The 14,852-nt window shown below is 44.9% G+C and overlaps 3 protein-coding genes across 3 annotated transcripts; 1 reads left to right on the top strand and 2 right to left on the bottom strand.

The window, feature by feature from the left end:
• Positions 1–7,804: 7,804 nt before the first annotated feature.
• Positions 7,805–10,378, bottom strand: EDB91DRAFT_1088181 (uncharacterized protein; the record flags this gene model as incomplete). The annotated part of the gene is made up of 9 exons (XM_041316371.1): positions 7,805–8,263; positions 8,294–8,748; positions 8,877–9,031; positions 9,080–9,381; positions 9,434–9,575; positions 9,602–9,672; positions 9,745–9,813; positions 9,881–9,991; positions 10,355–10,378. 9 exons carry the CDS (start codon positions 10,376–10,378, stop codon positions 7,805–7,807), a joined length of 1,788 nt encoding a protein of 595 aa, XP_041169609.1.
• Positions 10,379–10,755: 377 nt separating this feature from the next.
• EDB91DRAFT_1088180 (uncharacterized protein) lies at positions 10,756–11,585 on the top strand (the record flags this gene model as incomplete). The annotated part of the gene is made up of 4 exons (XM_041316370.1): positions 10,756–10,837; positions 10,884–11,010; positions 11,062–11,491; positions 11,565–11,585. 4 exons carry the CDS (start codon positions 10,756–10,758, stop codon positions 11,583–11,585), a joined length of 660 nt encoding a protein of 219 aa, XP_041169608.1.
• A 2,167-nt stretch (positions 11,586–13,752) lies between these two features.
• EDB91DRAFT_1088179 (uncharacterized protein) lies at positions 13,753–14,515 on the bottom strand (the record flags this gene model as incomplete). Its single annotated transcript, XM_041316369.1, has 4 exons — positions 13,753–13,879; positions 13,935–14,292; positions 14,356–14,434; positions 14,474–14,515. 4 exons carry the CDS (start codon positions 14,513–14,515, stop codon positions 13,753–13,755), a joined length of 606 nt encoding a protein of 201 aa, XP_041169607.1.
• Positions 14,516–14,852: the final 337 nt, after the last annotated feature.

Genomic DNA, 14,852 nt, shown 5'->3' with positions numbered 1-14,852 from the left:
CTACACACTCGCGTTCATCTGACAAGATCCTCATCACAATTGGTGCATGGATATCCACTTCAGCCTCGACCTCGAAGGCTGAATCTTGAGCTGGCACAGATGTGGCTACCTCATCCAGCCAAGTGTATTCTTCATCAAGCATCTCTTCGTCTTCGTCAGCGGCATCCACGGATAAATAGCTGCCTGTTGATGCATGCTTTTCTGTCCGGTCCACAGTGGACTTAGTAGGTGCAGAGATTAAAGACTCGACATCACAGAATGCAACATTAGGGCGCCGTCTTTCTGCCATTTTCTGTGTATGGTTAGTTCCAGCTTGAATTGACTCAACACAAAACTAACCTTAGGATCATACATGTGCCACTGCCGAATTTGCGTCATGTCAACGAGGGTGCGGACTTGTTGACGATTTCTTGCAGGTGTGTTCATCTTCATGAACACAGACATGGTACGTTCTTCTGGTATGGAGGACAGCTTGATCGAGTAGAGCTTTTGGGCTATGCACTGGAAGTAGAAGACAAATTAGTAATTGTCCATCATACTATGATGAGCAATTCACCGCAAGCATGGACCCTTCGGAAATTTTTGTCAAATGAGTCCAATATGAGAGCATGTTCTGCCCTTCCTCCAAAGGTGTGTCGAAAGGATACTGTCCTTTCACATAGTGCTCAAATTGACGGACAAATGATTCCCGGACAAACACTGCTGTTTTACCCTTGAGGACTGGGTTATGCTGAGACTTGTATTCAGCTTCGAGCATGGTTTTGAGGTACTTCGTAACACGTCGATAAGTAGGTGACTTGAGGGCATCTTCATCCGATGCTGAACCCGACTCAGAGATTCGAGGGAGCTTGATTTTGAGAGAGAGTGGATTATGGAGGATCGCGCTGTGCACATAGTCTGTCCCATAGATCAACATTAGCATCATGAAGATAAGTATAACTGCGACCTATGAGGATCCAAACATAGGGCAGCAAGGTAGCAGTCAGCTGGTCCGTCCTGAAGTTGCTCACGGAAGCGAGAATTGACAATGGCATAAATCCAACCCATTTCTTCGGTGGTGAATCTGGTCGAAGTATCTTCGAAAACTTGCTTAATGCAGCCGCATATGGCTAGCCAATACTTGTAAACATCGGCTGGATTAATCTGCATGGATTCAAGACAGATGATAGCCTTGGCAATGGGACCCTCAATATTGATAAACCGGTTGAGGTCAAGCTCAAACTTCATCCCACTAACACTGCCTGACTTGAAGAGACTTGCTAGCTCTGCCTTCTGCAAGCAAAATAGACGTGATCAGCAGTAAGTAATTTGAAGTTGACATAGTAATGCTGTGAATGGTACCTTGCCTGGAAATTTGACTGCGCCTGAGTTGACAAGTTCCTGCACCGCTGGGAGGCACCGCTGAACTGAGATACCAGCTGCGCAGATTGTAGCAAACTGTGTCTTGCCAATGCCTTCAATTCCTCGAGCAATGCCTTTTCGCAGCCTTGCTTTTCGCAGTGCATCAGATGCCATTGTTGACTTGCGGAAAAATGTTACAATGGAGCGGAGCTGGGTGATCATCTGTGGTGAAGAGGTTAGAACAACAGTCTCGAAGTGCGTCAGAAGTGACATTGAGCCTCACATTTTTGAATGTCGAAAGCTTTGCAATGTCCTTGCAAAGGAGGTTGAGATGGTGACATGCATCGGACATTGGAATGACAGTTTTAACAGCTTGGCAGACGAGTTGTCGCGCAACACGGACATTGCCTGTGTTGTCAGATGTTATACCAGAAAAACGGAAGCGGCCAACCAGGTCCATTGCATTCAGAAGCATGCATGAAATGTGCTCCCCTGTGTGAGATGTGTCAGATGATTCTTCCCCTTCGACGAGGAAGCTTCGTCCATCTGATGTCATGAAATGGACTGTGTAGACTGACTGGGGGCGATTGGTCGTGCCTCCATCATAAGAAATCGTGAGGTTGATCTGTGTTTTCAGGAAGGTGATGCTAAGCGTCCGAACACGTGCAGCTTCACCCGTGATGTGTGTATCAGCAATCGTAGTACTGCAGGATGGATGATATGCTGCGTTTGCAATCAGAAAAATTTCTTTCCACTCGTCATAATCAACAACTGTTGGAGGAAGCCCAGCTGCACAGATGAGCTTGACTATTGCGAGGTCCAGTTGAGCATGAAGGAGTTCACGCCCAACTTTTCTAGCCTCCACTTCTAGTTTTGTCTTCGGATGCTCAACTGGGGCAGCAGATACGAGCTTCTCCCTGCTATCACTATCTTTCAGCGTTGGCTGACCGTCGGATTGCGAGATCACCTGGCTGGTCTCTTCCAATTTCTCTACTCGTGCTCCCAAGCTCTCACTTGTAAGCAGCTTGTTAACTTCACGACAAAGAGATGTTGGCAGCCGGTGACATGAAGCTGCATGCTTCAACAGGCGTTTTCGATTGGCGGGTGCAGATAGACTATATCTGCAATTGTCTCCACAACATTGGAACCATATCTTCTTTGGCTGGCCAAGTTCATGACACTCCTGGCTAATCTTGTTGAGTATGGTGGTGTGTGGTCGGCCTTGAGCCTTGCCATGGACATCACGGCACTTTTTAGGCACAATATCAACTAATGTGCCACCCTGTGGTTCATCATCAGAGTCATCGGCAGGAGTGTCTGCCTTGGTTTTGAAGTAAGTTAGTAATGAACACATTAATCTCCGGAGTGAACAGAACTCACTCTACTGCGTTTTCGAGATATTTTGGGTGCAACCGATGTGGTGGTCTTGAAAATAGGTGCGAGTGGGATATTCTTCTTTCCCTGAAAGGTCTTGATGAGGCATGGAGGGGAATGGGAAATAGAGGGTGACAGTGACAGTGACGGTGATGCTGGCAGTGAAGAAAACTCCGAAAGCGATGGAGTTGATGGTGGTAAGAGTGTTATGACTGGGGATGAACAAGCGAGCTGGAAGCGAACATCAGAACATGGCGCAAATTGGTAAAGAACGGACTTACATGACGGTCAATGATAGTGTTCCCAAAACACATGCGAGCAGTATCCGTGTCCTCTAAACGCGGTGATAAAGAGAAAATTTTGACGGACAAATGTGATGTGCGATGGCATTGATGGCAAACAAACCACATGAGTGTGAATCTTCCTGACGGGCGACTTTGAGAGTGTCCCAATCCAGTGGAGCAGGTACGTGGTGTGAGAGCCACCAGTTGATCACATCCTTCAGAAAATGAGGAACAGCGGTGCCAAATGAATCTCTGTAGCGAATTTTTCGGTCAGTTGTATCAATCACAACTGCCGTCCAGTGACTGTTGTTGATATTGCACGGGAATCCAAGGGTTTCATACCGGCAATCCTGGAATAACCTCTCTGCAGCATTACGAAGACACTGTGTCTCCCACAAAGAGAGATAGGTGCCCTGGGCACGGTGTGGGTGAGGAAAATAGACTCTGTGTGAATCAGAAGTCTAACAAGGGTGCGAGGCTTATACTCGTCCCGAGGGGATTGCTACTGGGTAGCGAGTCCTCAAATAAGTGCGAGGAAACAAAGACTAGACTCTGTCTAGCGACCCGAAGGGTTCCGGTCCTTACTAGGACTGGGAACACAAAGATGCGGAGGGTTCCCGACGAGTGGAACTCAGCGCGTGACGAGCGGAACTACGGGGAACTAACGGAACTAACGCGGAGCAAACAGGACAGATGGGGAACAAACGGAACTAATGGGGAACAAATGGAGGGAAAAGAAACTACGAGCTTGCAGGAGGATGATTGGGCAAAGTCGGACCAGGCTTGTGTCTGGTACTTGCTCCAAGTCGTCGGATCCGATGTCGGGCATTTCAAGCAGAACTCACGGGGTCGGGAACGATGCAATGTGATCAGGAATAGATTCGGGAAGATATTTTAAACAGTGAGTGGAGTACTGGGAAGTACTCTGTAAGTGGAAGTGGAGTCGAGTCTATCAGAAGGTAAAAAACTAAGATCCCATCTATTGCTACCTATATAGGAAGGGGTTCCGAAATGCGATATGCTACAACCGGGTGAGGCTGTGAGATAAGGAATCGGTCCTGAGTAGCGGAAGGATCCATATAAGTACCGTAACACATGGGAAATGAGATAGGAACATGTTAGTGACATGGAGAACGTAGCTAGTACTCACCAGCGAGGATGGAAGGACATGGACAGGATGGAGGAGGATGTTCCGAAGGCTGTAGGAATATAATGCGTGTGGTACGCGATTGTTCCGCTGGGTTCTGCTTGGTTCCGTGTAGCGGACGGGTCGGGGAAGATGCGGATGGGTAGCGGAACGCGCGGGAAAATGGTGGGAAGGCATGGGAAATATGCGGGATATGGGCCTACGGTGGGGACGTTCCCCACAATGGTCACGATATGCCATCAATAGCATAGGGACAAAATACATCTGCTCAAAGGTATGCTTCGATGCTGTGTCCTCACCTGCATAGATAATATCAAGCATCATATTTAGATTGGTATCACTTAACCATTCCCTGCATGCAAAGTTTTGCAAGATCATGGATCGGGGCCCAGTCACTGAAGCCTGATGTCGCACCCGACCAGCATAATCTGTCCATGGAAGCGTGGAAGATGCATGCCACAGGATTAGACTCCTGTTTGGTCAGGAAAGTCTCTGTGCAATGCCACTTGTACTGGATATTAAGTAAGGCAGGCACTTCGAGCCAAAACGTCAAAATCCAGAACGGAAAGTGATGTTTTGTGTCAGTATGACCATAGAGAACTGATCTGCTACCAGCAGATTTCACATGTGATGCCTGGTCTAGGAGGTGCCGTAAAACTTCAGGAGTAGGTGTAGTGTGCGTGCAAAGGTAATAGGGATATGATTTTTCGTGGTGTGGCTCATCATGGCTGAAATACTGATGTAAAGATGGGGGGTCAGCCACAGTGGGGGATGGAAGTTGGAACAGTAAGAGAGATGACACAGACATATTCTTGTCTGGAAAAATAATGGACCGCATGTCATCCGGAATGGCGAAAAGTGAGTTGCTGTGAATGCCTTCAACCATAACTGCTAGTGTTCGTCTGACAGGTGAGTGGAAGAGAAAGTTGTAAATATGACATTGCAATACCTTCAACTTGTTCTCGCTGTCTTCTTTGCATGATTTGCATGATTTGCAGTGCCAGGACTTCGATCAACAGGAAGGCATGAAGACTGGAACCTCGCAGGGGTCACTTGACTTATTAGCACTTTATTAACCCCTCCCAAGTGGCACCCATGTCATTAACCGTTATTAACAAATTATTAACAGGTTGTTATTAATGCGGTTAATAAAAATCGGGTTTTCGCCCATACCCTAACCGTGACATAGCCTGATATTGATCTAATGAAATTGTAAGCGTAGAGCAAAAGATGAAATGGACAGATGCAAGCTGACTGCACATAGACAGCCTGTTTGTCACAATGAGTCAGCATCTAGAGCTTGAGATGCGAGAGCATCTATCTATATCTCGCCTGCCAGCGAGGCCAGGTCATTTTCTAATTCGTACATTTGGGTACTGCCGGCAGCGAGACGTGCCGAGTCACAGACTATATTGGACTGGCTTTGACTTTGCAGCGGTCGCAGTTTGGGAACGGGCTTCGGTTGTACAACGTTGTGAGGTCCAAATTTAAGTTGAACATTGAGAGATAGTAGGACCAGACACGTCTTCGTTAGTGACACGAAGAAATCACGCGGATGAGGTCATGTCACGCCATCCAATTTTAGTCCATAAGCCCCTGTGCCTTCAAATTGATAATAACTACCAAATCATGACAGCCAACACTAGTACATGTAATATAGTTCCAAACTCTGTTGATTCTCTGTGTTGGGTGGCATTCCGCCTCTAATATTCGCCATCATTATACAATGATTCCTAATAAAGGTATTAGTAGAACTAGTCAATATGAAATACCACTGTGTTGTGAAAGCACATCCGGGATTTTCAGAGAACAGCCGAGCACATTAGGTTTAGCGTTGCCTCAAGTTGCCACAGTCATGCCATGAGACATTGTCACATTCTGAGAGTGTTTTCTGAGCAAATAATAATGTTTGACTGTTGGCAATTGCATTTTAAGACGCTCTAGTATGTACACTAAACACAGTATGTCAAACAGAAAGCAGAAGTGCGTGAGGAGGCCTACAATAATGAAAGTAAAGCTATGCATCACGGTCAAGTACAGGCAATAACTTCTTGATAAATCATATTATAGAGGTAGCAATCTTGGCCCTGTGTATGGTGCAGCATTAACAGTGAGCAGATTCTGGCATCCTCCCACTAAGGGATATGTACTAGTACAAGAGGATCGCCTTCATTACCCAGGGATCGATGCAGGACAACAAGCGATAAGCCTGTCGCCAAGCAACTGATGTGGTATGAAAGGGAATGTCGTGATATGAATTGCAGTGTGGAGGATTGCAAATGGACAGGCTATACTGTGATATTAATACATTACATAGCCTACAGTGGTAACAAAAATGTGATACAATAGTTGCTGAACCCCACAGTGTACTTACAGGCAGTAGCAGCTGATGTATCACTGGTGAATCCAAAAAAGATGCTTGCATCCAGCCCATTCCTGGTTCTCTGGGTTCTTTTGATTGTTCCTCCGTTCTTTATATTTGTCAGCTGATGGTTTCTTAGATTTGTCAGCTGCCAGTGGTTGGTTCTTTCTGTGTCAGCCAACTTTATTTGGTCAATATATTTTTATGCAGGGTTTTATTTAGCCCACGCACTGGCACATAGTATTTTTACTCAGATGAACGTATGTATAGTTCTTCGGCAGTTTACGGGTGGCTTGGAGAGCGTCCATCAACAGCAATTCACATCTCATCTACATATGTACAGTTCTTCGGCACTTTGCGGGTGGCTTGGAGAACATCCATCAATGTTAGAGCGTGACACAGGTGACATTTGCTGAGCACTTGGTGCCCACCCTCGAGGTATGTTTCTATTGCTTTATTAATGATGATGCTTGTTGATCTTATTTGAACTTTTCAGTGAGCTCTCATTCTCAATATGAAGGATGAGGGCGTGACACAGGTGACATTTGCTGAGCACTTGGTGCCCATCCTCGAGGTATGTTTCATATTGGTTTATTAATGATGATACTTGTTGATCTTATTTTCAATATGAAGGACGAGCCCCGTCATTTGAATTTTGCACAAGCACCTCTACAAGTCATAATGTCCTGGCTCCAGGTATTTTCGCCCTTTGCTAATTGATGAAATCTTACAGCAACCAATAGGTTCCTCGGGTAATGCTGAGTGGACTTTTTCAGGTGGCCGTCACCTCCGGCACAATGTTAGTTCAAAAACATTTGGCAAGTGTATGTCTGAGGCTACCTGCAATCACTTCATCCCCAATCTGACCTTAATCTAACCAGAGGCTCACCATTTGAATTTTTGCACTTGTACCGAATTCAATGGCTGATGGGACACTGATTTTGCAGATGAACTAGAAGCACCTGTTGAGGACAACAATGCTGCAATCAGATCTGGCACCTGTGGCACCAAGCAATGGACATGGAATAGATGGTACAAGATATATGTTTACTTAGTACTATTGAATGAATGCAGATTTTGCGAAACATGCCATGGATGGAAATTTTTTGCAAATGGGTTTGTCCAATTTCAGCAAGTGCCAATGCAAACTTCATTGAGGTCACCCAGGCCAACCTTTGCCTTTTTTTTGCTCAAGACAATCAAATTTCAAGATATATGCTATACACACATGTAATCTTAAAGGCATTACTATTATAATTCAAATAAGATTTAACCAATCATGTTGGCGGCAGCAGCTCAAGTGGATTGGAATTGTTGCCATTTTCCTCGGCCCACAGGCTGTGGTGGATCCGTCTCTCCTGCATGTGTGCATCGAGCCTTTTTCTGATGCTTTGCCGGAGGTTCATCAACCGCCATCCCAGGAGAAGGCCTCATTCCTGGTGTCACAGGAGTTGTGGGTGCAGCTGGCAAGGGTGCTGTAGCGGGTGTGGTGGAAGATGCAACCACAGGTGAATGGGTGATGGCAGGTGTGGTGCAAGGTGTAACAACTGGGGTTGTGGAAGGTGCGAAAGCAGGTGAACGAGTTGTGGCAGGCATGGTGCAACGTGTGACGACCGGAGTGGTACAAGGAGTCGCAGAGGGAGTGGTAAAAGGAGTGATAGCAGGCATGGTATCAGTGACTGCAGGTAAATGGGTGATGGTGGACGTGGTAGAGGCAGTCGCTGTGGGTGAAGAAAATCTAAAGATATTGTCGAACTGATAACGAATGCAGGGAGGGGAACAAACCATTCCTGTGATGGTGTCCTGGGACTGCATGGATTTGAGAGCATCATCAAAACTCTCAAGATCCAGATCCAGATCAAAAGATCCAGAGGTAGATGTAGCGTCCAGAGAGAGTGGGGGTGGCGGACAGAAGGGTACGTAGCCCTCTGGCATGGAGAGGATGGGCATATTCAGCTCTTGATCGATCTCATTGTCTTGAGGAGCAGAGGGCATGTTTTGGAAGAAATCTTCAGGTAATGCAGTAACTACCTTTTCTTGTCCTAGTTCTGTGGTAGGCATGATAGATGCCAAGTCTGGCTGTAGGGATGCGGTGTGTGAACCATGTAATGTATCAGCTGCTGTGGTCATAGGTCTTGGAGAATCATTGGTGGGAATATCGTCTGGAGCAGGAGAAATGTGGAGGAGATCTTCGTCCTCAAGACTCTGGGCGACTGTTTGATTTGAAGTCCCAGCTTCAGCTAAACATTATCAGTGCAATGTTTGAGAAAATATAATGAATATATACAGAAAACATGAGAAACAAACTCATAGTACGGTACTATAACATTATCATTAAACTTCGCAAATGTGTGATTAAAGTGATTACCAAGCTTCGTTGACCCTACATGCAAGCTGCTGACATCAATTGCACCTCTGTTTGATGGGTCAGGACCACCAAGCAGGACACTGAAAGTCCATCCTGTGGCCTCATGAAGCTCTCCAAAGAAGGTTGAGAGAATTTCAGTGAGTCTTGGAATAATTCTATCTTCAATCAGCAAAGTAGCAAGAAGCAAAGAGAAGAATACTTACAGGTCATTAACATTGGCCACCTTGGATGATTTTCGCTCCTTCGCTACCTCATGTCCTGCTTCCCTCATCTCTCTCGTAAGTTGAGATATTTCTTGCTTCACCTCAACAGACTCATTCTTCCAGCATCGGTCGATGTGCTTCCAAACCACCTGAATATTTGTCTTCCTGTGATTGGGGGCACCGGTCGTGGGTCCTGTAACGATATTGGAGAGAAGTCTGTGGACAGCCAAATTGCCTGCTGCAGCTGCCTTGTGGCCAGGCTTTGAATTACCATAATCATTACGGAATTTGACAGTCAAGTGCTGGATGCAATAGTGAGTCTCCAATAATGCACGTGCAAAATAAGAAACAGACCTTCTGAAGTGCAGTTTTGAATTGGTCTTCTTCCTCTAATTGAGTCGCAGTTAGAGCTTGAACCAAAGGAATATCTGGAAACACAGAAGCCCTCGCAGGCCATTGCTCTTCCCATTTTTTGAAGAAAGGTTGCCAAAAGGTGCTGTAGTTCCCTTTTTTTTTTGGCACGTGAGGTACTCCTCCTCAAAAGTTGCATTGAAGGCTAGTTGTTCCTCCATGAGCCATGTACGTGGTGCCATCTATTCATGTTACAATCAGCACATCATATTGGTGCCATGTGTGTGACTTTCATTGATTTTAAACCAACATACCTTTGTTCTATAGTTCCATTGCATCAGCTGATGCCAAGGTTGTAACATTTTTTCCCAGACTTTTCCAGACTGATTGATCAAAGGGATCACGAGAAGCAGGTTGATGTTGCCCCTTTCTCGTCTGATCTTGACTCACTAACAGCATGCAGGAACTCCTCGACTGCCCTTCCTCAGTGACCCAACACCCAGGAGTGGGTTCTTTATCATATTCCGAACCTTGAACTCCCTTCCTCACTTGACCCAACACCTAGGAGCGGGTTCTTTATCATATTTCGAGCAAGTCGCTGCAAAAGTGCTTGAGGTGCATATAGTCGTGGAGAACAGGTGTTTTGTGAAGATCCCGGTGCAGAATGGGAAAGGAGGGATGTGGATAAGTATGGTCACAAATTCAAATTTGACGTGGAAGGGTCTTTGTGTGGAGATTTTGAATTATGTGTGTTGGGTGTTTTGGGTAGTACTGATGATGCTTTTGTTGTGGGCATAGTTCACTCTTCCGCATCAAAGTGTATCTTTGAACGCAAAATACAAATGTTCAGCCTTTATCCAGTCTAAATATACAGTGCCTATTTCCATGCCAGTAATCTGTTATTCTTGCAGCTCAAGCACTCACAGCTAAACAATCGTTCACGTACATTTTTAATAATTAGGTGTGTAGGCTTAATGGTTGTGGTCGAGGCATACTCTGACTGATTCGAACCCAAGTTGTTGGACCGTAATTAATGATTACAATTGCAGTCCTGAAGTATGACCATAATCATGCATACCGTTACTCTCAACAACAGACACCTCACTCATCACCCAGCTAAGTACCTGACATCTTGGACCTCCCAGTGGTAGTTTCTGACGAGTCAAACTCCCCTAGTACGACTAAGAACTATGACTGATTTCAAGCACATACATTTAGGTCCAATGGTGCGCACTGTTAAAGGAGATTGTATTACTTTTATGGGCCACTGAAATTCTCCGCTGATTCGCACAAGTTATAAAGTTTGCTACCAATGTTGCTCACCCATGGCAGGTCGTTCAGCCATACACAAAACTCCAGAGGCCAAGCTGCAAGCTGTGCGTGAAAAACGAAAAGGTACTATCACAGGTGAGTTTTTCCTGTCATCTGACCATTAAATAATCAACTGACTCAGATTGCCGCTGCAGACATAAAGAAATGATCAACACCAAACGACACCTTTCTTGCACGGTGCCAACACACAAAATATCTTCTGACTCTGCCTCTCAGATGGAGATGGACACTTCTCCGACTCCACCACCGTAAGTGTTTGTATTCTGTTGAGACACATGATAGCTAAATGCGATTAATAGTACAACACTATCAGATTGCTTAGAACTAGTTAAAGACGCCAAGGACAAGCTCATTGGTCTCAGTGTGTTATCCAGTCCTTATGCATTTGTCAAACAAATTCTTGGGAAATACATCACAATGGTACCTTGGGAAACCTTCAACATTGAATCTGTTGAATCTGTTCATGGTAAGGATATGGGTGATACTTCCATAATCAAGGATGCCATCAGCATGGTCAGAAACATTCATGGTGTAGGGAGTATCCCTACGCTAGGCTTGTATCCACCACTTTTCCGATGCATCAGGCATCCATCCGACGTCCATCCGACACCTATCCATTCCATCCGATACCCATCCGCTTTTCGGACGACATGCGGATACCTTCGGATCTCCCCCTATAGCTCACACATCCGCCGCATCCGTCCTGTCCACGTCCATTCTACCTCATTGGTACGTACTCACACGCATTTTCTTGTTACTGACTGAACACAGACATATCCTCTCACACTCCAGTATTTTTCAGATAGCTTATGGCACGGTCTAGACTCGCTACCTATGTATCTATGTTCCTTGAAAATACTGTACCCTATAAGCATGGAGGGTTTCGAAAAATACTTACTTCATGTAACTTCCTCCCACTTTTCCTGCACCTTACCAGAAGGTCGCTTTGACTTATACCCACTATTCATCCAACCTTTAATGTACTCCCTTTGACTTTGATTCGCATCCCATCCGATCCGCAAGTGGCATCCGCTCCATCTGATGAATCTGTATGTTTCACATCCTATCCGTTTCATCCGCTTTTGCAGATCCTTCATCCTATAGGGTCACTTTAGACAGAGACTAGTGTTTCCCCAGTAGCAACATCAGGAAAATGTGGTAAGGCTATATAGCCACCCATAGTGCTATAGACTGCTATACAGACTCCATAGCCCTATAGCTCGTATAGCCAAGTGCCCAATTGTGCAGGCTTACTACACCAGTGTATAGTGCTATATAGCTCTATTAAAGTTGCTATAGCTGGGTGGAACATACCACAACTATTGTAGCTATTATAGCTCAAAACACAAAGCAAAAATTTCTCTTAATAGCTGTTTGTTGCCATGATAGTGTTCTCAAAATTAAAAAAAAGCGAAAATTCCAAATTATATTTCAACTACTACAATACATGTAAACTAATAACTACAAAACAGGCAAAAATGCGAAAATTACAGGAGGAAGAGGCAAGAGAACTAGAAGGAAGAATCAGAGAGGAAAGAACTTACCAAATAGTGAAAATTGCGAAAATTCTTGAGGGAAGAGGAGGGAAGGGAGCTAGAAGGAGAGGATCAGACAGGAGGAAGTGAGAGTCAGAGAAAAGACTTGCCAAATGGTCAAAAATGCGAAAATAGTTGGGGGGAGGAGGAGCAGGAGGGAAGAGAGCTAGAAGGAGAGGGTTAGAAAAAAGATTAGTCAAATAGTCAAAAATGCGAAAATTATGGAGGGAGACTTACCAGAGTTCAAAGCACCAGCACCAGTACCAGCACCAACAACATCAACACCAAGAGAAGGATAGAGAAGCAAGAAGAAGAGAAGAGAGGCAAAAACTCGAAAATTATAAGAAAAATATGGAAGATAATCTAATGAGGGGGCAGTGGGGGGGGAAGGAAAGAATGGGAAAAGACTTGTTGGTTGACCGCATTTTTGCTTACATAAGCAGTGCCAAACAAAGCCACAACACAAGACTTGGTGAATTTTCGAGTTTTTGGTTAATAGGACTAGGATTATGACAGTAAGAAAAAGACAATGAAATTGACTGTTAGCATTAGGATTTTGAATACACATAAGGTGAATTTTCGCATTTTTGCTTACATAAATAAGGTGTACCTTAACACTTTTGAACCCTTCAATTCCAAGTATTTTCCTTATAACTCACTAAGATCTTGACCTATTGAAGTCATTAGACTATGGATAGACTTCCCTTGACAAGGACTACAACTTTGATTTAATCGAAAAAGGTTCCCACGGTCAAGTTGCTTTCTTGAACCCTTCGATTTCGAGTATTTTCCTTGTAACTCACTAGGATCTTAACCTATTGAAGTCATTAGACTATGGATAGACTTCCCTTGACAAGGACTACAACTTTGGTTTTCATCGAAAAAAGTTCCCACAGTCTACTGGGGTCTATAGTTGTTGAAATGTTTTACTTCTAAATACACTTACCAAACTTTATGGTAATATAGACTTTCATGATGTCTATACTGGTCTATAGTGCTGTGATAGCTTGCGATAGACTGTATAGAGCTGTGGTGTGCTATCGGGGCTATATAGAGGATGGTCCTCTATATAGAGATACAGTTTTTCCTGATGAATCCCCTTAAGGGTCGAACGTGCTTGTTTCCAAGTGAGGCAGCAGGCAGCAAAGACCCAACTGTGTAGTAGATTGACTTCTCTCCGCTGCACTTGTTGTACCCACAACGGGAAGGCATATTGTGGTCAAGACACAATTTTCGACATGTGCAGAGTATGTGATGAGTGGAGGGCCACAGATGAAGTCTGTTGAGTGACTCGTCAGGTGATAGCATATTTGGAGGATGTTCTGTGGCATGTTGAGCAGGGTACCTCTACTCTTGCAATCGTGCATGTGCACCACACACTGAAGTATCAGCAGGACAAACTCTTAGCTTTGTGATATGTATTACATTCCATACTGTAACAATGTACCAAACGTGCTACAATGCCTGTGAAGCATCACTGCAATCAATTGCGCCCTTCATGATGCTTATGCCTTGCTCAATGGAATCTACCTTGTGATAGATGGCGCAGGAGATGCCAAGCACTTTGGGACCAGTTGCATCCCTACCACGAAGAAATGAACTTCTAGATGTGAGACACTGAAAAGAATCCAGCTTACCAGCCTGAAAAGATGCCGATGTAGTGACCTCTAGTCACATAATAGAGGGGTGGGCTGACATCAACTGGCACATTGAAGTAGGTTCCATGGTAATAACTCAGCGTGGAATTATTTGCAAGCGCAATGGCTGCATTGCTTGCATCTTCATTGTCAGAGGAGTCGTATTTGTTGTAGCCGACATGGACAGTGATAGGTCCTGTAGGAACCATGGTGGGGGCAGCAGGAGGAGGAGCAGTAGGGACAGCTGTGGAGGCGGAAGTAGGAGTAGTGTCAGCACCAGGGGCAGCCACTATGTCAGGCAAGGCAACTGGAGCAGGTGTTTCAATGCTGCCAGGGTGTGTTCTGATGGTGAGATTATCTGTAACATCGCCGAAGCTAAGTAAGTAATGAAAATACTGTATAAAAGAACCAATGGATTTACCATCAGACGTATCTCCATCTCCACCAGTGCTGGTGCCTAAGGCCTGAGACAATGCCTTCCGATCATTGAGGGAAAGACACTGCAGAAAATTGATGAGACCATCCAGTCAGACAGACACCATGGTATCTGTCTGACTGGAGGAAGGCAAGTTCTGAGTCATAGTAGTGAGTTCAGTGAGATACTCTGAGTAGGTGGATGATGTATCACTCACCGTGATCTGAATATATATCCAGTAGACCGATGGAATCAGACATTTGAGAAATGGAGGATCACTGCAAAGTGTTGAGTATTAGTGATTATGAGGTGTACAGCTGACTAATCTTGCCAACCACGTTGAAGTCTCCCACTAATGTCGAACTCCTCAAGCTCTCAAAACTTGAGTATGGCCTTAGAAGGTAAGTGGATTATCAAACAAATTGTTCTGACTTATGGTTCTGTTACTCTAGCTTGCCTGATCCCCCAGTATCTGAACCATTTCCACAATTCAATTCCTGTTC

The sequence above is a fragment of the Suillus paluster genome (genome assembly GCF_016628075.1).
Source record: "Suillus paluster strain FC165 chromosome Unknown EDB91scaffold_173, whole genome shotgun sequence".
NCBI lineage: Eukaryota > Fungi > Basidiomycota > Agaricomycetes > Boletales > Suillaceae > Suillus > Suillus paluster.
The sequence above is the reverse complement of the archived record's forward strand: the minus strand, read 5'-3'. Positions and strand labels throughout refer to the sequence as shown.